The 23,343-nt window shown below is 35.4% G+C and overlaps 1 protein-coding gene across 2 annotated transcripts in view; it reads left to right on the top strand.

Moving 5' to 3' along the window:
• The window catches only part of LOC100373469 (uncharacterized), a 30,790-nt gene extending 7,672 nt beyond the window's left edge, over positions 1–23,118 (top strand). For both annotated transcript variants that reach the window (XM_085508057.1, XM_085508058.1), the window contains exons 9-22: positions 2,334–2,475; positions 3,524–3,666; positions 4,449–4,618; positions 5,261–5,392; positions 6,734–6,882; positions 7,073–7,188; positions 10,384–10,599; positions 11,180–11,319; positions 14,892–15,110; positions 15,474–15,726; positions 16,995–17,161; positions 18,790–18,985; positions 19,909–20,067; positions 20,861–23,118. In XM_085508057.1, coding sequence (XP_085364183.1) covers positions 2,334–2,475; positions 3,524–3,666; positions 4,449–4,618; positions 5,261–5,392; positions 6,734–6,882; positions 7,073–7,188; positions 10,384–10,599; positions 11,180–11,319; positions 14,892–15,110; positions 15,474–15,726; positions 16,995–17,161; positions 18,790–18,985; positions 19,909–20,067; positions 20,861–21,091 — 2,433 coding nt within the window. In that variant the 3' untranslated portion in view covers positions 21,092–23,118. The remainder of the gene's footprint in view (positions 1–2,333; positions 2,476–3,523; positions 3,667–4,448; positions 4,619–5,260; positions 5,393–6,733; positions 6,883–7,072; positions 7,189–10,383; positions 10,600–11,179; positions 11,320–14,891; positions 15,111–15,473; positions 15,727–16,994; positions 17,162–18,789; positions 18,986–19,908; positions 20,068–20,860) is intronic.
• The last annotated feature ends 225 nt before the right edge of the window (positions 23,119–23,343 follow it).

Raw genomic sequence — 23,343 nt, 5'->3', positions numbered from 1 at the left:
CGTCACTAATTGGAAAAAAATCCTGGCCCACCACTGCCATTGCAACATCCAAAAACTGATTTTTGAATACTTTCGCCCCAAATGTATTACCTCCTACCAGTTTTGTACACAGTCAGCTGGCATCGGTGTCGCTGGGTGTATATGATAAAGGGAAGTTGTGCAACCAAATTTGCCGAGTTCGCAGTTTTTCGCCAATAAAAAAATAACTAAGGCAACAACTCACGGTTTTTCAGCATTTTTGTAATAAAGACATTATTCTCTATCAATAATCCGCCCAAAACAGGAACATTTCTACTAATTCTTGTGTTTTTTAGACGTTTTTCGAAAAACCTGCTATTAGGCTGCAAAAGTAGAACATTCCGGAGGGGGCGAAACGGAAGAGCCAAATTTAACGCGTAAAAATAGAACGCGTGTTTTGACCTCTATGCGGTCGTTGCCAAAGAGCCCTGCGTCCATCGCCTGGCGATGCTCTTCCGTTTCACCAGTTGCGTTTTTTGACTAAAATTTGGGCAGTACTGTCAGTCACGAAAATTGATGAATAAATTAATACACATAAAATATGAATCACGGGCTAATTCAATGGTCACCGAACACTCCACTACTAAACAATCTGTGGCAAGATAGTAGGTACTGTATATTTGACCCAGATTTGACAAGCGTGGTACAGTTTTTTGCGCGTGTCCGTAATAACGCGCACAAAGGATTGTGGGACAGAGTCCTTTATTTGCTGGCATTCTTGACTTTTGACTGCAGTTCTTTTTTTATATTTTAGAGTAAATGCTTCTAATATGCTCTTAGGTTGCTTAATATCTGTCTGAAATTCTGGACTGTGGTCACATTTTTCGATTAGGAGTCGTATATTTAAATTACTCACTGTGACTAGTGTTTTGCATTATGAAGTATATTGTTACGAAGGTCAACACACTGCAATTTAGATAAATATTTACCATTTCGTTATTTCATTATTTCGCTTTCCAGCATTTACGGGAAACGCTTCATTCTAAAAAATGCTATCGCAAAACGGTTGGAAATAATAAATGTAACAGCAGAATACGTCCTAGCACAGTCACTCTACTAGGAGAGAGTAACTGTGGTCCTAGTACATGTACTAAACTAAGTGACTTCTAAAGACTGAATGGTGTTTGCGAACTTCGTATTAGTTATAAACCGACGTTTATGTCACCATGGAAACAGCCAAAAAACATGTTGCTTGTTTTTGAGCGGAGCAGATCGCCAACCAGCCTACCGGCTTGTTTTACTGATAGTTACTTTTTATTAAAGTATGTTAACTGGAATTAATCTTGCATTGACATTTTACAAATTTGTGAGACAGCGTTCCCCAAACAAGCATAAAACCTAAAATGTGTAATGTTTTTTGCCAGAAAAGTATGAAATATTAAAAGTAGATTTTCTGATCTTTCTACATATTTCATTTTGAGAGTACTGGAGGTTCTTATCCCAAGGACATACATACCTACAATGTAACTGATCTTCAAGGACAAACAAAGCCCCCCTAACTTAGTGTGATTGTCTAAGTGTAATCTGTAACTTAATTTGGTAAGATGGCCTATATACATTCATATTCTGCAGTTACTTTCTCATTACCAACCCACAATCTCACCATTTCTTGGCATATATATTGGAAAGGGGATATATAATGACCAATTGCAGATTTGCAAAGTGTGAATGCAACTTTCCTTTTAAAAGTCTGTGGTCTGTAACATCAAGGCTTGATTTGAGCAAGAAAGATAGTTTGTATCTTCTTAGTGTAGTTAAAGAATGTGACAATAATCAGAGCAGAAATAAAATGCTCTTGATTTATGCATGCCTCACATGTGTTGTGTTCCTTCATCAATAACACTTTGAGTGACCAGTAACATGGCTTAATGTATCTGAAGACCCAGCGTTTGAATCCAGGATGTTCTTTAAGGAAGAAATCTATACTCTCCACTTTGATTATGGAAGAACAGAAAACTGTCACATTACTTGTAAACATAGATAGTTACTGCTCAATATATAGAAAACTGTCCACTTTTGAAACTAAGGAACACACTTAGAACGATGGACATGAAGCAAAGAGTAGTGTTTCATCTCAAGAAAACGAGGGGAAGATGTGTAGTGACGTGAAGCTAGGAGATTATATGTTGTACGTAAGCGCCGGTTCGAGTCACGCATGCAGTACGTGTTTACTTTGATTTGACTTAGTATTTACCATGCTGTTTATTCGGTGTTATTTGCTGGTGATCTGTGGTTTTCCATAATCACAACTACGGTATATAGAATATGATATATTCAAAATTACAAAACCGTTACATATTGTTACTATTCTTCAGACCATGTACGGTGATTTGACTTTGGCTGATGGTCAGTATGGCGGTTCAAAGGGAAGACGATGGAAAGTTGATTGGACTAGAACACCACAACCGATCCAGATTAAATTGAAATGCCTGCGAGGAGTCCGTGATAAGTTACCAGGTATGTAATTATGCAATATTCAAAACCGCTCAGGTTTGCGAGTCAGTGAAAGACATTTGTTAGCACTGAGGTTCAATGACATGTGTCAATGAATTTCACAAAATTTTGTATTTATGAATCCATAAAATCACCAAATCACGAAAATTAAGCAATTAACGACACCCCCCCCCTTCCCATGATTCTACTGAAAGGTCAGGTATTGAACCTTGGTATAGAAGGCGCTCTTTAAAACACCCTCTGACAAAGATCTTAGCAAGGTTTAGTGGAGAGGTGATAGCCAAATTACTGTAAAATACTTTATTTTCGCTTGGAATTAATTTTCGATATTTTCGCTGAAGTGATTCAGTGAAAATAAAATCCAGCGAATATACCTTTTTCCCTATATTTTACATTCAACTCACCAAAAATCAGTGAAAATAAATACCATACAAAACACCCAAAAAGTCTTTTCAGCGAAAATTAATTCCAGCTAAAATAAAGTGTTTTACAGTAACAATCCTTTGCTGTTAAAAATGATCAATACAATACTAACCAGAGTAATTAATGTAACAGAAATCTATTTAAAATATCAGGAATTCATAAAATAAGGGTATGCAACTCACGTCATGTTTGGTGATATATCCACTGATGTGAGTCCCATGCAAGCATCAGTGAGAATTTATTATTACCCATTACATCACAGAATACAATGAATGCTGGGAAATATTGGAAGTTTATTGTCCTATCCAAGAAAATGAAAACATCTACTACATACTCTATGAATATGCAAGGACACTAGAAAAAATGTCTGAAACTTAACCTTTTCACCGCCAGACTTTATTGCCCAAATTTTCTTCAATATTTCTGCAAATGAACCCTAATTTTGGAGCCAACAGACAAAATTTGAGTCAATTGTCCATTTTTACTCCTAATCTGATGAAGGAAAGTACAGACTATAAACGGGACTATTTGATGAATTTGTGATGAAAAGAGGGAACTAGTGGTGAAAAGGTTATACTAAAAATTTACTTTTGTTTTGTGATTTTATATTCGTTTGTCTTCTTTTCAGGTGGTCGATACGTCCTAATGGTGTCGTTATACGATTGTCTCGGTGGTCATATCTTAAGATGGTCAAGGTTGAAAGGTCAACAGTGGGGTGGAGCTACGCTACCACTGACTCATGATGGGAAATTTTATAATATTGAAATGAAGGTAAATTAATATTTAGAGAATAAAGGACACTATCTACACACATATCATACTAGGTGTAGATGAGTGAGCAGAGACCTGAGCCTTATTTTGACGCAATTATGTGTATTACAGTACATTTAATTATAATACTGTAAAATACATTATTTTCGCTTGGAATTAATTCGCTGAAGGAATGATTCAGTGAAAATAAAATCCAGTGAAAAAAAACTTTTTTCCTATGTTTTACATTCAAAGTCTTTTCAGCGAAAATTAATTCCAGCTAAAATAAAGTATTTTACAGTATAGGAAAAACATGCTAAAAAACAGAGTTTAGCCCTAAAATGGTTAAATATGGATCATTTTGGGAATTCCAGTCAATAATTAGCCTTTTCTGAGCCACCCTACATTATTTGATATTTTCTCTAAAACACCTGTAGACGGGAAAATTCTATTTTTTTTGGTGTCAGATGTATAATAATGTAATACACTGTGTAGGAATATATAAGACAACTATAGGAATATCAAGGGAAAACTCTGTGTCCAGGAGATTTAACAACCACCTCACAAATACATATTAACTTTACTTGTCATCCTGTTGTATCATGAACAACTCACAGATTCCCCCTCTCTCCCTCCCAAATATGGAGCAGCACAGATAATCACTATTAAAGAAAAAATTGTCTTTTCAGTTTTTTTCCATTATACTAATTCTGCTGTAATCTTGAAATTATTTTCAATGCATTTTTCTTTTTTCGATAATTGTTGATATTCTTGTATATACACGTCTTGTGTATTTCTTACAGCTTGATCAGAGCGTGTTCACCGTATGTCCGTCCAAACCTGATGTGCGTCCTGGCATGATTTTGATGTTTGAGTTATTTTTATTACGCGGTTCGCTATTACCGGTTGACAAGGTGGTTGGATGGGGTGTGTTTCCTATATGTGATGCCCAGTTCAACATCATTGATGGAAAGTGAGTTCAGTCTTTCCAAAAATAACTTTTAACCACATTACTATAGTTATACAAGCAAAGAACATACCGGTACTATAAACAACAAATTTTAGCAAATTTTGCAAGTCAATGGAAATCACAAAAATTTCCTTGTAGTGAAATTTCTCTAGTCTCCCACGACATGGAGTGTCAGCAACTTTAACAAAATGTTGTCTTCATGAATGCCATGAAAACAAATTCAAAAATTTCCAATGGTGAAAATTAAACAGTTCACAGAAATTAATGCTAGGCAGATATTTTCAGTCATTTTTGGAATTTTCATTTGAAATCCCACATCATAAAACCAGGATTGCCTGTTTCCTGTATCTATCAAGGCAATCTGATAGTACTTCTTTATAATGGCTTAATAACAAAGCCCAATTCTATTTATATTAAAACACAGCAACAACAATCCAGATTGTACACAGTGTAAACTTAAAATATTTAAATCAACACCTTTTTTTTTTGTAAGCAAACTTTTCTTAATAGTCTGTTTGATAATTAGTTTAACCACATTTAACTCTCGTACATTTAATCCAATTAATAGTTGACATAACACCTTGTGTCTCATTTCTATATGTATTGTTGATGCGGCATTAATTATCGTATTTCTTTAATTTTTAGGTACAAAGTACCGTTTTTACGAGGTGAGATGGATCCACGTATTGAGAAACACGAGACGATAGAGAAATTAATAGCATCTGACATTGACCATTGGTTGTGTAATTTATATATTGAAGTTGTTAAACTACAAAGGTGGGTTTCATATAGTTCACCTTAAACACACAACTGCCCTATATAATGAGCATTTTAGGTAATCCTATCAGTTGCTTAAATATTTGTATATTAGATTCTAGGAAAGATCTTGTAGTTTCTTTTTTGATTTCCACAATTCTCATTGCTTCCGGGTGCTAACGCAAGGTGAACTATACATACCGGTAGTTGTGTTTATGAATATTTGGGCAATGTAACTACGTTTAAATTGTTTCAGAGATGCTGAATTGTGTGAGTTACGGACCTTGAGTTACGAACATCGAGTTACAAAAATGACCACACCCATATTTCCGAACCTAGCCCATTTTTGCAAAACCATGCCCAAATTGTAACTCAATGATCAATTCACAGTTAACAGAACTTCAACTAACTGGCAACCTATAATTTTGTTTTTGTTGAACGTTCAAAATTAGTAACTTTAAATTGCAGGAAATATACAACGTTAAACAAAACAAAATTCTATGTTGCCCTTAACTCAAACTATTTCGCATCTCATTGTTTCATAATTATGTTTAAATTGTTTTGTTGTGTGTTCTATGAGAAGAAAACTGACAGAATCTGTTGTAGCACTAAATAATAATACTTCCACTAAAGGTCAACTCCGCTGTCACACTGGATTATTCAAATTCCTATCTTGATTTTCTAATTAGTTGTCTTCGCGCACAGCTCCTTAGCACGGGCTAAGAAGTCATAAACGTTCCTGTTATTCTTCAATCTGCACTTTCTGAATTTGTTTTGGTATTGTTTTATAACCATAGAACTAACATGTATACCTTCCTGGGCACTGTACTGAGAAATCATTTTTTAAATGAACTGGGGATTTGTATATATGTAAATTTGGGTGTTTATTAGGATGTGCTAACTGCTGTTTACTCCCTTGCGCAATTGGGTGTAGCCGATATGCAGACATATGTGATTAGCTTAAAGCGAGGGAGTCTTCACCTACGCATGCGTCAGGTGGCCATAGCGTGTCATTGTTTACAAATAAGCGTCTTCCCATGAGCCCTTGCATTCTTAGCGTATGTTGTTATCGTTGTTTGGGACTCAATTCCCACACATGCGCAGGTCACAACCCTCTCGCTTTAAATCTTAGCCTATACGTACAATGACGATAAGGCCTGAAACTTAAGAAACTAAAGAAATAAAACTGGATAAAACAAGTCCTTTCCTTCGCTACTACCTTCTATGATAAATATAAACACATCCTGTAAGTTATAGCAAACAGGAATAACTTACATTCAAACGTTGGCTTCTAACATCTTGTTTCTATGACTAGAATATATGCTGAAACTGTTTTTATGTTTTTTATGTGTTTTTTTTTAGATATTTAGCTGGTCAGAAGGAGTATGAAGTGGAGCTACAGTTCTCATCCAGTATTTTGAGTTTTCCTGATAGAATCAAAGGAGCTGAAGACCCAGTGGATGGAGAACTACCTGTTGCTGGATCTAGACCAGATCTCAATTCACTTGAAGGTATGATTCACTATCAACTTACAATGAATGTACATTTTAAATAAAAGTAAACACAAGTCTATATAAATATGAATTATTATTTTTATCATTCTTGTATGCGCATTGAGATATTGATTAGAAAAAGTAATTTGATTCTTTGGACTGTAGAGGGTGCTTTTTATGATTTAGCATTCTTTGATTTATGTTGCAGGTATTAATAGCAATGGTTCTAAAGTGAGTTTGGGGGATACCAGTAATCCATCCAATGACAGCGCAAAGAAATTCCCCACTGGTAGTGATGATAGTATCAACAAGAAAGCAATCAAGGTCAGTTCTGTGATTTCAATATGCCCTAAGATACTGAAAACTCTATCACAAACAAATCAACAGCAGTAATCATTAATTTGCTAGGAATTACTCATTCAAATATGTTTTTGCTGATGGTACACAATTGTTATGGACTTCAAGTAAAACTTGTCAGACAATACTGCTTTAACTACAGTCAGTTGGAGTTGTGTTACTGATGTTATGGTTTATAGTGTTTGTATTAAATGTCATCATTATGCTCTATGTGATATGATAAAAGTATTTGTGACTGATTACCGGTAACATGGTAGTTGTTGCCATGAATTTATGTGTGTTGAAATAGACATAGAACAATTGGTCGGTGCGAGTAGCACTATTCCAAAATAGTACTAGATCTAGGGTAAAATAGTACTAGATCTAGGGTAAAATTGTACTAAATCTAGGGTCAAATAGTACTAGATCTAGGGTAAAATTGTACTAGATCTAGGGTAAAATTGTACTAGATCTAGGGTAAAATAGTACTAGATCTAGGGTAAAATAGTACTAGATCTAGGGTAAAATAGTACTAGATCTAGGGTAAAATTGTACTAGATCTAGGGTAAAAAAGTACTAGATCTAGGATAAAATAGTACTAGATCTAGGGTCAAATAGTACTAGATCTAGGGTAAAATTGTACTAAATCTAGGGTCAAATAGTACTAGATCTAGGGTAAAATTGTACTAGATCTAGGGTAAAATTGTACTAAATCTAGGGTCAAATAGTACTAGATCTAGGGTAAAATTGTACTAGATCTAGGGTAAAATAGTACTAGATCTAGGGTAAAATAGTACTAGATCTAAGGTAAAATAGTACTAGATCTAGGGTAAAATTGTACTAGATCTAGGGTAAAATTGTACTAAATCTAGGGTCAAATAGTACTAGATCTAGGGTAAAATTGTACTAGATCTAGGGTAAAATTGTACTAGATCTAGGGTAAAATAGTACTAGATCTAGGGTAAAATAGTACTAGATCTAGGGTCAAATAGTACTAGATCTAGGGTAAAATTGTACTAGATCTAGGGTCAAATAGTACTAGATCTAGGGTCAAATAGTACTAGATCTAGGGTAAAATAGTACTAGATCTAGGGTAAAATTGTACTAGATCTAGGGTAAAATAGTACTAGATCTAGGGTAAAATAGTACTAGATCTAGGGTAAAATTGTACTAGATCTAGGGTAAAATAGTACTAGATCTAGGGTAAAATAGTACTAGATCTAAGGTAAAATTGTACTAGATCTAGGGTCAAATAGTACTAGATCTAGGGTCAAATAGTACTAGATCTAGGGTAAAATTGTACTAGATCTAGGGTAAAATAGTACTAGATCTAGGGTAAAATAGTACTAGATCTAGGGTAAAAGTGTACTAGATCTAGGGTAAAATAGTACTAGATCTAGGGTAAAATTGTACTAGATCTAGGGTAAAATTGTACTAGATCTAGGGTAAAATTGTACTAGATCTAGGGTAAAATAGTACTAGATCTAGGGTAAAATAGTACTAGATCTAGGGTAAAATTGTACTAGATCTAGGGTAAAATAGTACTAGATCTAGGGTAAAATAGTACTAGATCTAGGGTAAAATAGTACTAGATCTAGGGTAAAATAGTACTAGATCTAGGGTAAAATAGTACTAGATCTAGGGTAAAATAGTACTAGATCTAGGGTAAAATAGTACTAGATCTAGGATAAAATAGTACTAGATCTAGGATAAAATAGTACTAGATCTAGGGTAAAATAGTACTAGATCTAGGGTCAAATAGTACTAGATCTAGGGTAAAATTGTACTAGATCTAGGGTAAAATTGTACTAGATCTAGGGTAAAATTGTACTAGATCTAGGTAAAATAGTACTAGATCTAGGGTAAAATAGTACTAGATCTAGGGTAAAATTGTACTAGATCTAGGGTAAAATTGTACTAGATCTAGGGTAAAATTGTATTAGATCTAGGGTAAAATAGTACTAGATCTAGGGTAAAATAGTACTAGATCTAGGGTAAAATTGTACTAGATCTAGGGTAAAATAGTACTAGATCTAGGGTAAAATAGTACTAGATCTAGGGTAAAATTGTACTAGATCTAGGGTAAAATAGTACTAGATCTAGGGTAAAATAGTACTAGATCTAGGATAAAATAGTACTAGATCTAGGGTCAAATAGTACTAGATCTAGGGTCAAATAGTACTAGATCTAGGGTAAAATTGTACTAGATCTAGGGTAAAATAGTACTAGATCTAGGATAAAATAGTACTAGATCTAGGGTAAAATAGTACTAGATCTAGGATAAAATAGTACTAGATCTAGGGTAAAATAGTACTAGATCTAGGATAAAATAGTACTAGATCTAGGGTAAAATAGTACTAGATCTAGGATAAAATAGTACTAGATCTAGGGTAAAATAGTACTAGATCTAGGATAAAATAGTACTAGATCTAGGGTAAAATAGTACTAGATCTAGGGTAAAATAGTACTTGATCTAGGGTAAAATTGTACTAGATCTAGGGTAAAATTGTACTTGATCTAGTGATGAAATGTACACAATGCAAGAGGCATTTTTATAGTATTCTCAACAACGTTAAGAAATGACGCAAGTATATCACATAGTCCCACAAAAAATTTATTTATGTAAATTGTAAATCGTCCCAAATATACAGTTTAGAGATAATTTCTGTGACAAAATGCACTATATATGTATATCAGTTCTTATACTTGCAATTTCCACAGAAAAAGTGACATTCAATGTCTGGAACTGTCACAAAAATATTTCATGCAGTGTCATTATCATCTACACGTCTTGATCTATTTCACATGCTGTATTAGGGATTTTTGTAAACATGCCATGGCCATGCGCCCCCTTACCCTGGGGAGCAGATCCCCTGGCAACCATAAAATTCTGATTGACCAGAGATCACATGTGGCCACAGTCTTCAACTGTGACCTGTGTGATAGTAATTTTGGCCCCAAGAAAGCCATAGAATTCTCCATTTTAGCCTAGAATTTTCAAAAACTCCACACCCTGGTAGGGAGAACCCTATCTCCCCTACTTGGTGGCGCCGCTAAATTTCAGTGTTCCCTCTTGCATTTTTTTTCTAGAAAAACCCCTGATGATTACATCAATTTTATTTTCCATAAGTAATCATAATCATAATCATAATAAGTAATCATAACAAATGTTATTGCTTTCAGGAATCTGATGTGTCAGTTTCAGCTGACGGTTTACGTCAACGATCTGCGGGTAGTGGTGTCCGTCCAATTACCGTGATAGGATCACGTAAAATCATGGAAAAAACTGAAAAGATTGAGTCTGATAACGAGTCTGATTATGATGAAGAGGCTGCTTACTTACTGAAGAAACAAGAAGATTTCATTGCTGTGGCTGGAGAGCAAGGTGTCTATTACAAGGTAATGATAACATTGGATATATTACTTGACTTTATTTGTTTGCAAATGCAATACATGTTTTAGAATAGGAATATCAGAGGTATTTTTTGGTTCAGTGAAGTGTGTATTGACCATTATCGCTTGTTTGGACCATAGCTACCTATCAAACAGTTGTTTGAATATTCAGCAAATATTGGCAGACTCTTCTTAACGGATGATGCCTGTGATAGTTTTAGAGAGCAAACTTCATGTACCGTGGTATATTAATTCATTCTCTAAGACAGACCGGAAACAGAAACGAGACAAAAACAAAAGATTTTTCAAGTCAGCGTGGGGGAAATAACGTTGCTAAGTATTATCGTCAGGGAAAGCTATTGTTTATTGTGATTGGTTGCTGGCAATGTTTGGGGAATTTTGACCAGTTTGTGACGTAGGCTTGTCTTAGAGAATAGGACATGTAATACACATATTTCTGACTAGTATTACGAATATGACTTTATCGCTCACAGGGGTTGAGCTTAACTGACAGATAACCAAAAACGCTCCCAAAAGCTCTCTACAGTGCATTGTGATTTCATGTATCATATATTTGCTCCCATAGAAACACGTGAATAATCCTATAGACGTGTACACCAAGAAGTTGTATTCCATGCTGCCGAAGACAGCTTTACTTGGTAAAAAAAAGAGAAAACGAAAACTGACCCATTTAGAAGAGCTTGAGCTTCATGACTTTGCTGTACAGTGAGTACCAATATTAGTTGTATAACAGATGTTGTGTTGTATACGTTGCATGGGACCCATGCGATGTGATGACTTTGCTGTACAGTGAGTACCAATATTAGTTGTATAACAGATGTTGTGTTGTATACGTTGCATGGGACCCATGCGATGTGATGACTTTGCTGTACAGTGAGTACCAATATTAGTTGTATAACAGATGTTGTGTTGTATACGTTGCATGGGACCCATGCGATGTGATGACTTTGCTGTACAGTGAGTACCAATATTAGTTGTATAACAGATGTTGTGTTGTATACGTTGCATGGGACCCATGCGATGTGATGACTTTGCTGTACAGTGAGTACCAATATTAGTTGTATAACAGATGTTGTGTTGTATACGTTGCATGGGACCCATGCGATGTGATGACTTTGCTGTACAGTGAGTACCAATATTAGTTGTATCACAGATGTTGTGTTGTATACGTTGCATGGGACCCATGCGATGTGATGACTTTGCTGTACAGTGAGTACCAATATTAGTTGTATCACAGATGTTGTGTTGTATACGTTGCATGGGACCCATGCGATGTGATGACTTTGCTGTACAGTGAGTACCAATATTAGTTGTATAACAGATGTTGTGTTGTATACGTTGCATGGGACCCATGCGATGTGATGACTTTGCTGTACAGTGAGTACCAATATTAGTTGTATAACAGATGTTGTGTTGTATACGTTGCATGGGACCCATGCGATGTGATGACTTTACTGTACAGTGAGTACCAATATTAGTTGTATCACAGATGTTGTGTTGTATACGTTGCATGGGACCCATGCGATGTGAAGACTTTGCTGTACAGTGAGTACCAATATTAGTTGTATAACAGATGTTGTGTTGTATATGTTGCATGGGACCCATGCGATGTGATGACTTTACTGTACAGTGAGTACCAATATTAGTTGTATCACAGATGTTGTGTTGTATACGTTGCATGGGACCCATGCGATGTGAAGACTTTGCTGTACAGTGAGTACCAATATTAGTTGTATAACAGATGTTGTGTTGTATATGTTGCATGGGACCCATGCGATGTGATGACTTTGCTGTACAGTGAGTACCAATCTTAGTTGTATCACAGATGTTGTGTTGTATACGTTGCATGGGACCCATGCGATGTGATGACTTTACTGTACAGTGAGTACCAATCTTAGTTGTATCACAGATGTTGTGTTGTATACGTTGCATGGGACCCATGCGATGTGATGACTTTGCTGTACAGTGAGTACCAATATTAGTTGTATCACAGATGTTGTGTTGTATACGTTGCATGGGACCCATGCGATGTGAAGACTTTGCTGTACAGTGAGTACCAATCTTAGTTGTATCACAGATGTTGTGTTGTATACGTTGCATGGGACCCATGCGATGTGAAGACTTTGCTGTACAGTGAGTACCAATATTAGTTGTATCACAGATGTTGTGTTGTATACGTTGCATGGGACCCATGCGATGTGATGACTTTGCTGTACAGTGAGTACCAATATTAGTTGTATAACAGATGTTGTGTTGTATACGTTGCATGGGACGCATGCGATGTGATGACTTTGCTGTACAGTGAGTACCAATATTAGTTGTATCACAGATGTTGTGTTGTATACGTTGCATGGGACCCATGCGATGTGATGACTTTACTGTACAGTGAGTACCAATATTAGTTGTATCACAGATGTTGTGTTGTATACGTTGCATGGGACCCATGCGATGTGATGACTTTGCTGTACAGTGAGTACCAATCTTAGTTGTATCACAGATGTTGTGTTGTATACGTTGCATGGGACCCATGCGATGTGATGACTTTACTGTACAGTGAGTACCAATCTTAGTTGTATCACAGATGTTGTGTTGTATACGTTGCATGGGACCCATGCGATGTGATGACTTTGCTGTACAGTGAGTACCAATATTAGTTGTATCACAGATGTTGTGTTGTATACGTTGCATGGGACCCATGCGATGTGAAGACTTTGCTGTACAGTGAGTACCAATATTAGTTGTATAACAGATGTTGTGTTGTATACGTTGCATGGGACCCATGCGATGTGATGACTTTACTGTACAGTGAGTACCAATATTAGTTGTATCACAGATGTTGTGTTGTATACGTTGCATGGGACCCATGCGATGTGATGACTTTGCTGTACAGTGAGTACCAATATTAGTTGTATAACAGATGTTGTGTTGTATACGTTGCATGGGACCCATGCGATGTGATGACTTTACTGTACAGTGAGTACCAATATTAGTTGTATCACAGATGTTGTGTTGTATACGTTGCATGGGACCCATGCGATGTGAAGACTTTGCTGTACAGTGAGTACCAATCTTAGTTGTATCACAGATGTTGTGTTGTATACGTTGCATGGGACCCATGCGATGTGATGACTTTGCTGTACAGTGAGTACCAATATTAGTTGTATAACAGATGTTGTGTTGTATACGTTGCATGGGACCCATGCGATGTGATGACTTTGCTGTACAGTGAGTACCAATATTAGTTGTATCACAGATGTTGTGTTGTATACGTTGCATGGGACCCATGCGATGTGAAGACTTTGCTGTACAGTGAGTACCAATATTAGTTGTATAACAGATGTTGTGTTGTATACGTTGCATGGGACCCATGCGATGTGATGACTTTGCTGTACAGTGAGTACCAATATTAGTTGTATAACAGATGTTGTGTTGTATACGTTGCATGGGACCCATGCGATGTGAAGACTTTGCTGTACAGTGAGTACCAATATTAGTTGTATAACAGATGTTGTGTTGTATACGTTGCATGGGACCCATGCGATGTGAAGACTTTGCTGTACAGTGAGTACCAATATTAGTTGTATAACAGATGTTGTGTTGTATACGTTGCATGGGACCCATGCGATGTGATGACTTTGCTGTACAGTGAGTACCAATATTAGTTGTATAACAGATGTTGTGTTGTATACGTTGCATGGGACCCATGCGATGTGATGACTTTACTGTACAGTGAGTACCAATATTAGTTGTATCACAGATGTTGTGTTGTATACGTTGCATGGGACCCATGCGATGTGATGACTTTGCTGTACAGTGAGTACCAATATTAGTTGTATCACAGATGTTGTGTTGTATACGTTGCATGGGACCCATGCGATGTGATGACTTTACTGTACAGTGAGTACCAATATTAGTTGTATCACAGATGTTGTGTTGTATACGTTGCATGGGACCCCTGCGATGTGATGACTTTGCATGGTGGTAGAAAGCAGCATCTCCAGCTAAGGTAATCTTGTAATAGAAAGCAAAAGACAGTCCCATGACTCCTTGCTGCAATCTTTCTTCAAACAAACCCTGTGTTTTTAAATACTCTTGTCCAGCTACCATGGGTGAATTGTGTATATTTTGTTGTGTTTCTATTGAATTTGATTCTTAAACTCTGTTTGCTCCATATTTAACCTTGAAAATCACACAAGTCTTCAACTAAATTATTATATTAATACTTCCAATGCAGGTCTTCATGGTATTCATTTATTTTGATCTTATTTCTTTCTCAGCAAACCATTCTCCACCAAAGGTCACTTAGAAAGTCGAGGTCATGAGAGATTGGAGTATGTGTCTCGTCAGTTCTTAGCAGAGTTGGGTTTCTCTCAGTGGCGATCACGTGAATTCTGGGGCATGATGATAATGTTACTGTTGGTATGGTTCCTGCGGATGTACATACATTACGTTGGACAGTGGGTCTTCTTGAATCTTATTGTCATTCCAATCAACAAGTGAGTAAAGTGTTGATCTTGATTGAATCGATTTATTAAAAACAGAACTGAGGTAGTGAAACAGATATGAAGAATGTGACCCGATCCCAATCATGTTAAAAGGACAGTCTCGCATTGTTGCTGAAGCTCAGAATATGTTATATTTTCATTTAAATCTGGACATCCAAACAAAATTTTAAAAACATAATCATTATTTCTGCTGATTTTAAAGTTTTGCGTCATGAGCAGCCACTGTTGTCCTGTGTCAGAATTGCATATTTGACAACAGTTTAACCCAAAATAAGTAAAAAAAGAATGGTATATTTTCTTCTTAATTCAACATTTTGTCTGTCCTTGCTAACCTATCATTACTTCTTTTTTCAGGTTTGACTTTCTTCCATATACTGTAAGTCTCAACTATCAACAGAGTCTGTTATACACACGTGAGGAGATTGCCGTCGTTCTGATTGGCCCATTCACCAATATATTTATTCTGATTTTATTGGTGTGTGTCTCGTGGCTGTCCCAGAGAGTACTCGGTTCCTATCCTGGATTAGGATCTAAGTTTACCATGGCTTATGGGATAATGACATTCCTGGATCCAATATTTATACTACTTATCGACGCTATCATTGGGGTAAGTACATCTCTCATGTTACTACAATTCAGCGTCTGTTTTGGTTAATAATTTCTCAATGGAAATTTTGTGCAATTCAACTTTTAGCCCTTTACTTTTTTAAATTAGGGAAATGTATGTGAGATAAAATGTCTATTTTGTTGTGGTTTTACTATTTGGAACAATATTTATCTGATCATCTTCAAACTTGCTTATCTTATCAATCATTATTACAATTCAACCAAATTCATTTTTGGTGTGGCTAGCATGTTTAATTTTCAAGATAGGTGTTAACATCTGAGTCGCAGATGTCTACCAGTATGTAATTCTCTCCAAGATCGGATATTAGTCGCTGTTAAGAAAGAGGGACTTGTGTTTTGGGTTTCATGTATTCATTCATCTGCTTGTCCGAAAAAATTTCTTTAACATGCATGAAACTAATTTTCTCAAAGTGTGTACAAAGTAAAAGATGTATATATATATATATATACATTGATTTGCTTTGTTGACTATTAAAATCTCAAAAAAACACCAAAAACATTTGAGCTTGTCATCAACAGTGTCTGAGGCATGCTTTGACTGATTTCATTCAAACTTAGCATTAACATCACTCATAGTGTGTTACTGATGTACGTCATTCAATATCTGTTAATTCAAATTTGCTGACTGTGTTTCCTTTATCATTGCTTTGACAAGATATATTTGTATACATACCCGGTATGCACAATTGTTTTTTTTTTGTTTCATTACTTAATGAAATTAATGACCAGTATGCTAAAATATCCATAAATTTTAACACTTTTTACAACCAACAACTTCAATTGACAACCTAAAATATGTCCTTGACTTTATCTTCAATCATAGAAATTGTTTCTATTTGCACATAGTACACTCCTTTTTTGGCATGTTTTGCTAATAAGATATCACTTTGAAAATGTACCATCAGGGACTGTATCAGTTCTGTTGTTTACTTGTTTAGATACATTTTGCTTGATATATGTTTTTTATTTTGCAAAAAGCAAAAACATACTGATTTTCTACAATATAAAAGCAGACTGATGAAAACAAAAGAGCTGATGAAAACAAAATGGCTGACATGTGGGCTGTAACATGATCAATCAACCCCCTCAATGCCCATAACCATATTCTGCTCAGTTCCTAAAAACAATTCATTATCTTTAGTTTAGTAATTTTTTATTAAAAACATTAAACCATACAGACATAAGTTGGCTATGTTCTATAATTAGGCGACATGAATTCTTTTCATGTTTTTGAATATTTGATTTCAGACAGTGGTGTATTCAAGTGGAGATGACCCCATAGCTGATGCATCTAAGTTATATTATAACTTTGTGAGAATTCAGAATAATGGTTTAGTTGGAATATTTATGACGATATTCCTCTACTTATTCTGCATGTTTACAACCGTTGTCATTGTCTATATGTACTTCTTACGGTGAGTGTTGATCTGTCTTCTCATTGATGAACACTACTGTGGCACTGACAGTGTATATGCTAACAGTAAAAAATTATAAAACAGTAAAAACATTTAATTTGACTACTAGTATTTTTATATTTTGAACAATTTCACTGGGTTTCACAGGAAAACATCATTGTTATTATGCATACTATACTCACATAAATTTAATTTCGTGAATTTTACTTATCTGCGAAAATAGCGTAATTAAAAACCAGTGAATGATACTAGTAATCACAGTCCCTCCACAACCGGTTAAGAAACGGTCAGATATCTATTGTTACAATGCGTGTTTCGATTAATCCGTTGTTTATTTAACCGCTTAATCGTTGTTTATTTCGCTAGCGGTAAAATACTGACGTTCTGCCATCTTTCCCCAACATTAACATAAAATTAGCATATCCGATGATGTAATTTCTTCCACAAAGCATTGCGTTTCTTTAGTGCGCATGAGTACTTTCAATGTTTTCATTCGTGTCAACATAGTCTCTACTTCCGTGATCGCTCTAAAATATTACTGTAATGTGAAAATCCTACGATGATTTCGTCGATTTTGACGATAAAAATGTCGATTGGCCATCAGATTTAGAGGAGGAAAGCCGCGATGTGGAGTCTGATTTAAATTACGAGCCAACAGTGAACGAAGCAATGACGGGCGACAATACAAAATCGCTGTTGTTTCAGGAAACAATATACACAAAATAAGAATCAATGTGAACAGAAAACTAGCATTACTGTCTATCAGTAAATATTGATGAATATATGTATATAATCAGCGACGAAAGCACGACGTTTTCAAAAATGAAACCGATCTACCGAGTGGCAGCCATTTTGTTTTACACACAAAAAAACAAACGAGTTGCGAAATAAACGATTTCAATTTTAATATATGTCCTATAATGCAATAAACTGAATTAACCTGGTAAAATCCTATTCAATTTTAAGATAATTCGAAAAATTATCATTATATGTTCGATAAAGTGTCAACAATTTGGGTCAAAACTACCGACATCGTCATAACACAAATGCAATGACGGATTCTAAAACTGCCCCTGAAGTTCCCAGTCACAAATCATTTGATACCTCGAATAAAAACGACATACATGACCTAATATTCACTCAAGATGTTCCTGAAAACTAAATAAACTCAAATATTAGCGTCAATTACGAAATATATTTGAAGAAACTATTACACTACGTTGATTTCTTCGACTCGATCAACGACCGACCTCAGTGTGAGCGCTTCAGCGTGAACTATGACGTCATCACTTCAGCTGGAAGGCTGAAACACGCATTGTTTCTCGATCTAAGCTCGTTCACACCTTTTGACAATAGTGTTTCATAACCGGTTGTGGAGGGACTGTGTAGTAATGCATTTGCAGTAGTTTGAGAGTGATCTATTTTTTGGAAAAGTTGGCACTGAGGGCGCTGTCTAATTTATATCTTAAAGGTAGATAGTTGTTGTCATGTGTGTTTTTCATAGCAACCATTATGTTGTGATGACCGACTGTGATGACCTCTGTTCTTTAAAATGAAGTGCAGCAAACAGTGTATTTTACAGTGAATTTTAATGACCCTATTGACCATGTGATTTATATCTATTGTAGGTTACATAACAATGGCCGTATGTTGGATACTTTCCATCGTTTGCATGGTCTCAGTGAGGAGTTCTTTGTTCCATATGATTTGGAATTAAGTGTCCACGAACTGACCTATATTGTGAAGAAAGCTGAGCAATGGCGAGGTGAAGAAGGGGAAAGGCAAAAGACTGCAGTGTATGACTATGTATGGGAAGAGGAATCGGTAAGTTAGGGTGTATGAAAGGGGAATCAGTAAGTTAGGGTGCATAAAGGGGAATCAGTAAGTTAGGGTGTATGACAGAGGAATCAGTAAATTAGGGTGCATGAAAGAGGAATCAGTAAGTTAGGGTGCATAAAATGAGAATCAGTAAGTTAGGGTGCATGAAAGGTGAAGCAGTAAGTTAGGGTGTATGACAGAGGAATCAGTAAATTGGGGTGCATGAAAGAGGAATCAGTAAGTTAGGGTGCATAAAATGAGAATCAGTAAGTTAGGGTCCATGAAAGGTGAAGCAGTAAGTTAGGGTGCATGAAAAGGGAATCAGTAAGTTAGGGTGCATGAAAGAGGAATCAGTAAGTTAGGGTGCATAAAATGAGAATCAGTAAGTTAGGGTGCATGGAAGGTGAAGCAGTAAGTTAGGGTGCATGGAAAGGGAATCAGTAAGTTAGGGTGCATGAAAGAGGAATCAGTAAGTTAGGGTGCATAAAATGAGAATCAGTAAGTTAGGGTGCATGAAAGGTGAAGCAGTAAGTTAGGGTGCATGAAAAGGGAATCAGTAAGTTAGGTTGCATGAAAGGGGAATAAGTAAGTTAGGGTGCATAAAATGAGAATCAGTAAGTTAGGGTGCATGAAAGGTGAAGCAGTAAGTTAGGGTGCATGAAAAGGGAATCAGTAAGTTAGGTTGCATGAAAGGGGAATCAGTAAGTTTAGGTTGCATGAAAGGGGAATCAGTAAGTTGAGGGTAAATGAAAAAGTTGAGTTAATGGTGCATGAAAGGGAAATCGGTAAGTTAAGGTGCATAAAAGGGGAATCAGTAAGTTAGGGTGCATGAAAAGGGAATCAGTATGTTAGGGTGCACGAATGGAAAATTGGTAAATAAAATGTACATGGGGAATCAATGCCATACTTATAATATGATTATAATGCAGGTAGAGGAAGTAGTCTGGGATGCTAATGGTGAACACAGACAAGTAAAACAAGGAAGACGTGAAATTACTTCCCACGTGTCTATACATAAAATACATTTAGATGGACTCCGAGAATTATTCCGTCATTTTCTGAGACTACCAGATGGAGCTATTGTTGAGGTATGTATTTGCACTTGGTTGTTAACACACTGTCCATTATTGCAGGTGTATGTTACTAATTTGATTATGATTGTTTCTTGCGTCATATTGTGTTTCTGGGTCTACAGCAATTTTTAAACTTGCATGAAAAACTCAAATGAACATAGTGATGAAATTGTTGGTGATTTTCAACGGAAACTAAATGATGTTTGATTTCCAAGTGAAGTTGTAGAAGTGTTTATATCTGACCACATGAAGTGACCGTTGGAAAGCAGCCTATAAAGTTGGGAAAAGAGAATGAAAACTTGGTAGATTTGCTTCTATATTAGACCTAAGTTGGTGTCATATTGTACCCCACAGTTAAGTTTTGAAAAAAAATAATTTAAGTCTAGTAAACAAAACTTATATGTCTAGATCGTTACACTAGCTGACTGTAAAATGATAACAAACAGTTTACAAAGTCAGGAAAAAAACGAATTCAAAGTTGACAAATTTACATGGAATTGAGACCTATGTTGTTATATTGTTGAAACGCATAGTGGAAAGTTTTGTTGGGGATATCTTTACGCAAAGACAAGAAACTGGTGAAGTTTCTATTTATATGTCAGAGAATGTCCAAAAGTTAAAAACTGCCAGAGACAATCATTAACCAGTTTTGCAGAATTGCTCATTTAGTATTTCTAGAAACATATGTTTGTCTTGCAATTTTCTGATCAATTGGGATCTTTTTTGCATATCATTTCATCAGTTGCTTACCCTCATCCTAAAAATCCTTGACTTAACTTTTTTGTCATTTTCTTAATCTCCTTGTTAGGTATTTGGTGAAATGGGCATCACTGGCATGGATAAAGATATGAAGAAAGCCTTAACGAAAGGGGCACAGGGAGTTGAGAACTTGATGGGTTCTCAGTACAGTCTCAGTAAACTACGAAATCGTCGTCGTAAAACAGCTGGTGGTCTTGGTTCAACAGAACTTAGGGCTGCATTAGGTGAAACAAGTGGTCTTGATGAAGATGATGTTGATGAAAAGAAACCTTCAGCTTGAGTCTCTGTAGTTATAGTGAACAGTTTTGATCACAAATAATGCCTAACTTGGTCACAAAAAATGCCTAACTTTGATCACAAATAATGCCTATCTTTGATCACAAATAATGCCTATCTTTGATCACAAATAATGCCTAACTGGGTCACAAAAAATGCCTATCTTTGATCACAAATAATGCCTATCTTTGATCACAAATAATGCCTATCTTTGATCACAAATAATGCCTATCTTTGATCACAAATAATGCCTAACTGGGTCACAAAAAATGCCTATCTTTGATCACAAATAATGCCTATCTTTGATCACAAATAATGCCTATCTTTGATCACAAATAATGCCTATCTTTGATCACAAATAATGCCTAACTGGGTCACAAAAAATGCCTAACTTTGATCACAAATAATGCCTATCTTTGATCACAAATAATGCCTAACTTGGTCACAAATAATGCCTATCTTTGATCACAAATAGTTTCTAAATTTATCACATTTAATGCCCAACTATTGTTATTACAGTATGTGTAATACACCTCCCCTCCTGAATATTTGTTTTTCTGTAGAGATTTATTTTGTATTATATTTATTAGCTGCAAACCTTCAAGTTAGACACGTCATAAATTTTGATTTCAGTTACACCGATATTGAGAGACCAAAACACAAGGATCCTGAGTTAACCAAAACACAAAGAACCAAGACACACACCATCCTGGTCATATCAATACTGTAATGTCTGAACAAACTAATATATTAACCAATTTTGCCTAAGCCATTCCATTTCAAATAAATAAATATTTACATTCCATTTTTAATATAAAAGAAAAATGTGTAGATATTTTATATTTTTTAGTATTTTTTACTATATTGTATATTGAGAACTGCAGGTCAGTTTAAATAATTTTTGTAAAATCTTTATAGTTTTTTGTATCCTGCATATTTAACGAGACACAGAAGTACTGACTTCTATGAATTCTTTGTTATTGTATTACATTTTTAATAGTTTTAGATTAGCAGTTGTTTGGCTGCCATGTGCAAGATAGTGTTGATTCTGTGAGTGAAGGGGTATTGCTATACTTTTAGTCATTACGCGTATTTGTACATTGTATACTGTTATTTTATCGCACCAGATTCAATTTCGTTATTGACTTGTTTCTGCACTCATTCTCATTTAAATAGATTGTTTATTAGAAAAAAATTGAGGGCATGAAAAGAAGTGAAGGAAAGCACCACGGGAAGCCAACTAAACAGTAGGAAATAAAAATGACTAACCCCTTAGGAGCACAGAGTATACACTTTCTTGTTCTCACTGACGTAGCAATCAGAAAATTGAATTCTTGTCTGTTAAAAATATATACTGCATTGTATTTTAATATTGTTCAATTTAATATAAGATTATTAATAAGGACATACCCCTGTATATAAATAAAATTCTCCCTGTGTGTATTCTTGTATATATGTTGATAGTTTGGATAAAGAGAAAAATTTATATAATTAAATTTAAATTTCTAGCTGTAATGTATCAGTAATATAAATTTAAAATACATTCAGCACAGGTATTTGTTGTTAAAAAATACAAGGCAAAAATCAGAAGTGTATGTGTGATATTTACTTTAGACTATTACATCATATGTGCGTTCACTTCCTTTTTTGGCCAGCCAAGCTTTTATAGCCAGCTGCGACCTGTTGCTATAGTGATTCAATATGGCATGAGCTACTTAGTTTCTACTAGATTAGAATAGATTTAGTGGATGTCACATGTATGTGATTGTAAATTTTATGTCAATCATCCAAGAGTCATATGTAATAAAAATATTAATGTTTGTTGAATTTTCAGCATACTCCTCCCTCTTCTCTTTATGCTGTCATTCTTAATGTAATTGAGTGCAATGGTTGTCATAACTACACATTCAATTCGATCGCATATTATACATATCAATAACACTTAATTTGAAATCGTGTTACTATGTTTGTTGATTATAATGTCTCATAGCAGAACAAAATGAATAAAAGTCTGTCACAAAATTAATGAAATACTACGTTGAGAAATGCTTTATCTAATTGGTTGCAATTTCTTTTGCTGTTTTTGATTGTGTTATATATGAAATGCTGTATTTGATTGGTCCTGGTTCCTGGACGTGCCTGGTTGGAATATGTTCCCTCAGGATTTGCCATATTTGATTGGGATATTTTGATTGGTTGGGACACAGTATAATCAGTGTTCCTAACATTTTGATAACTTAGTCACCATATTTTAAA

The sequence above is a fragment of the Saccoglossus kowalevskii genome, chromosome 14 (genome assembly GCF_978046115.1).
Source record: "Saccoglossus kowalevskii chromosome 14, keSacKowa6.1, whole genome shotgun sequence".
Taxonomy (NCBI): Eukaryota; Metazoa; Hemichordata; class Enteropneusta; family Harrimaniidae; genus Saccoglossus; species Saccoglossus kowalevskii.
The sequence above is the reverse complement of the archived record's forward strand: the minus strand, read 5'-3'. Positions and strand labels throughout refer to the sequence as shown.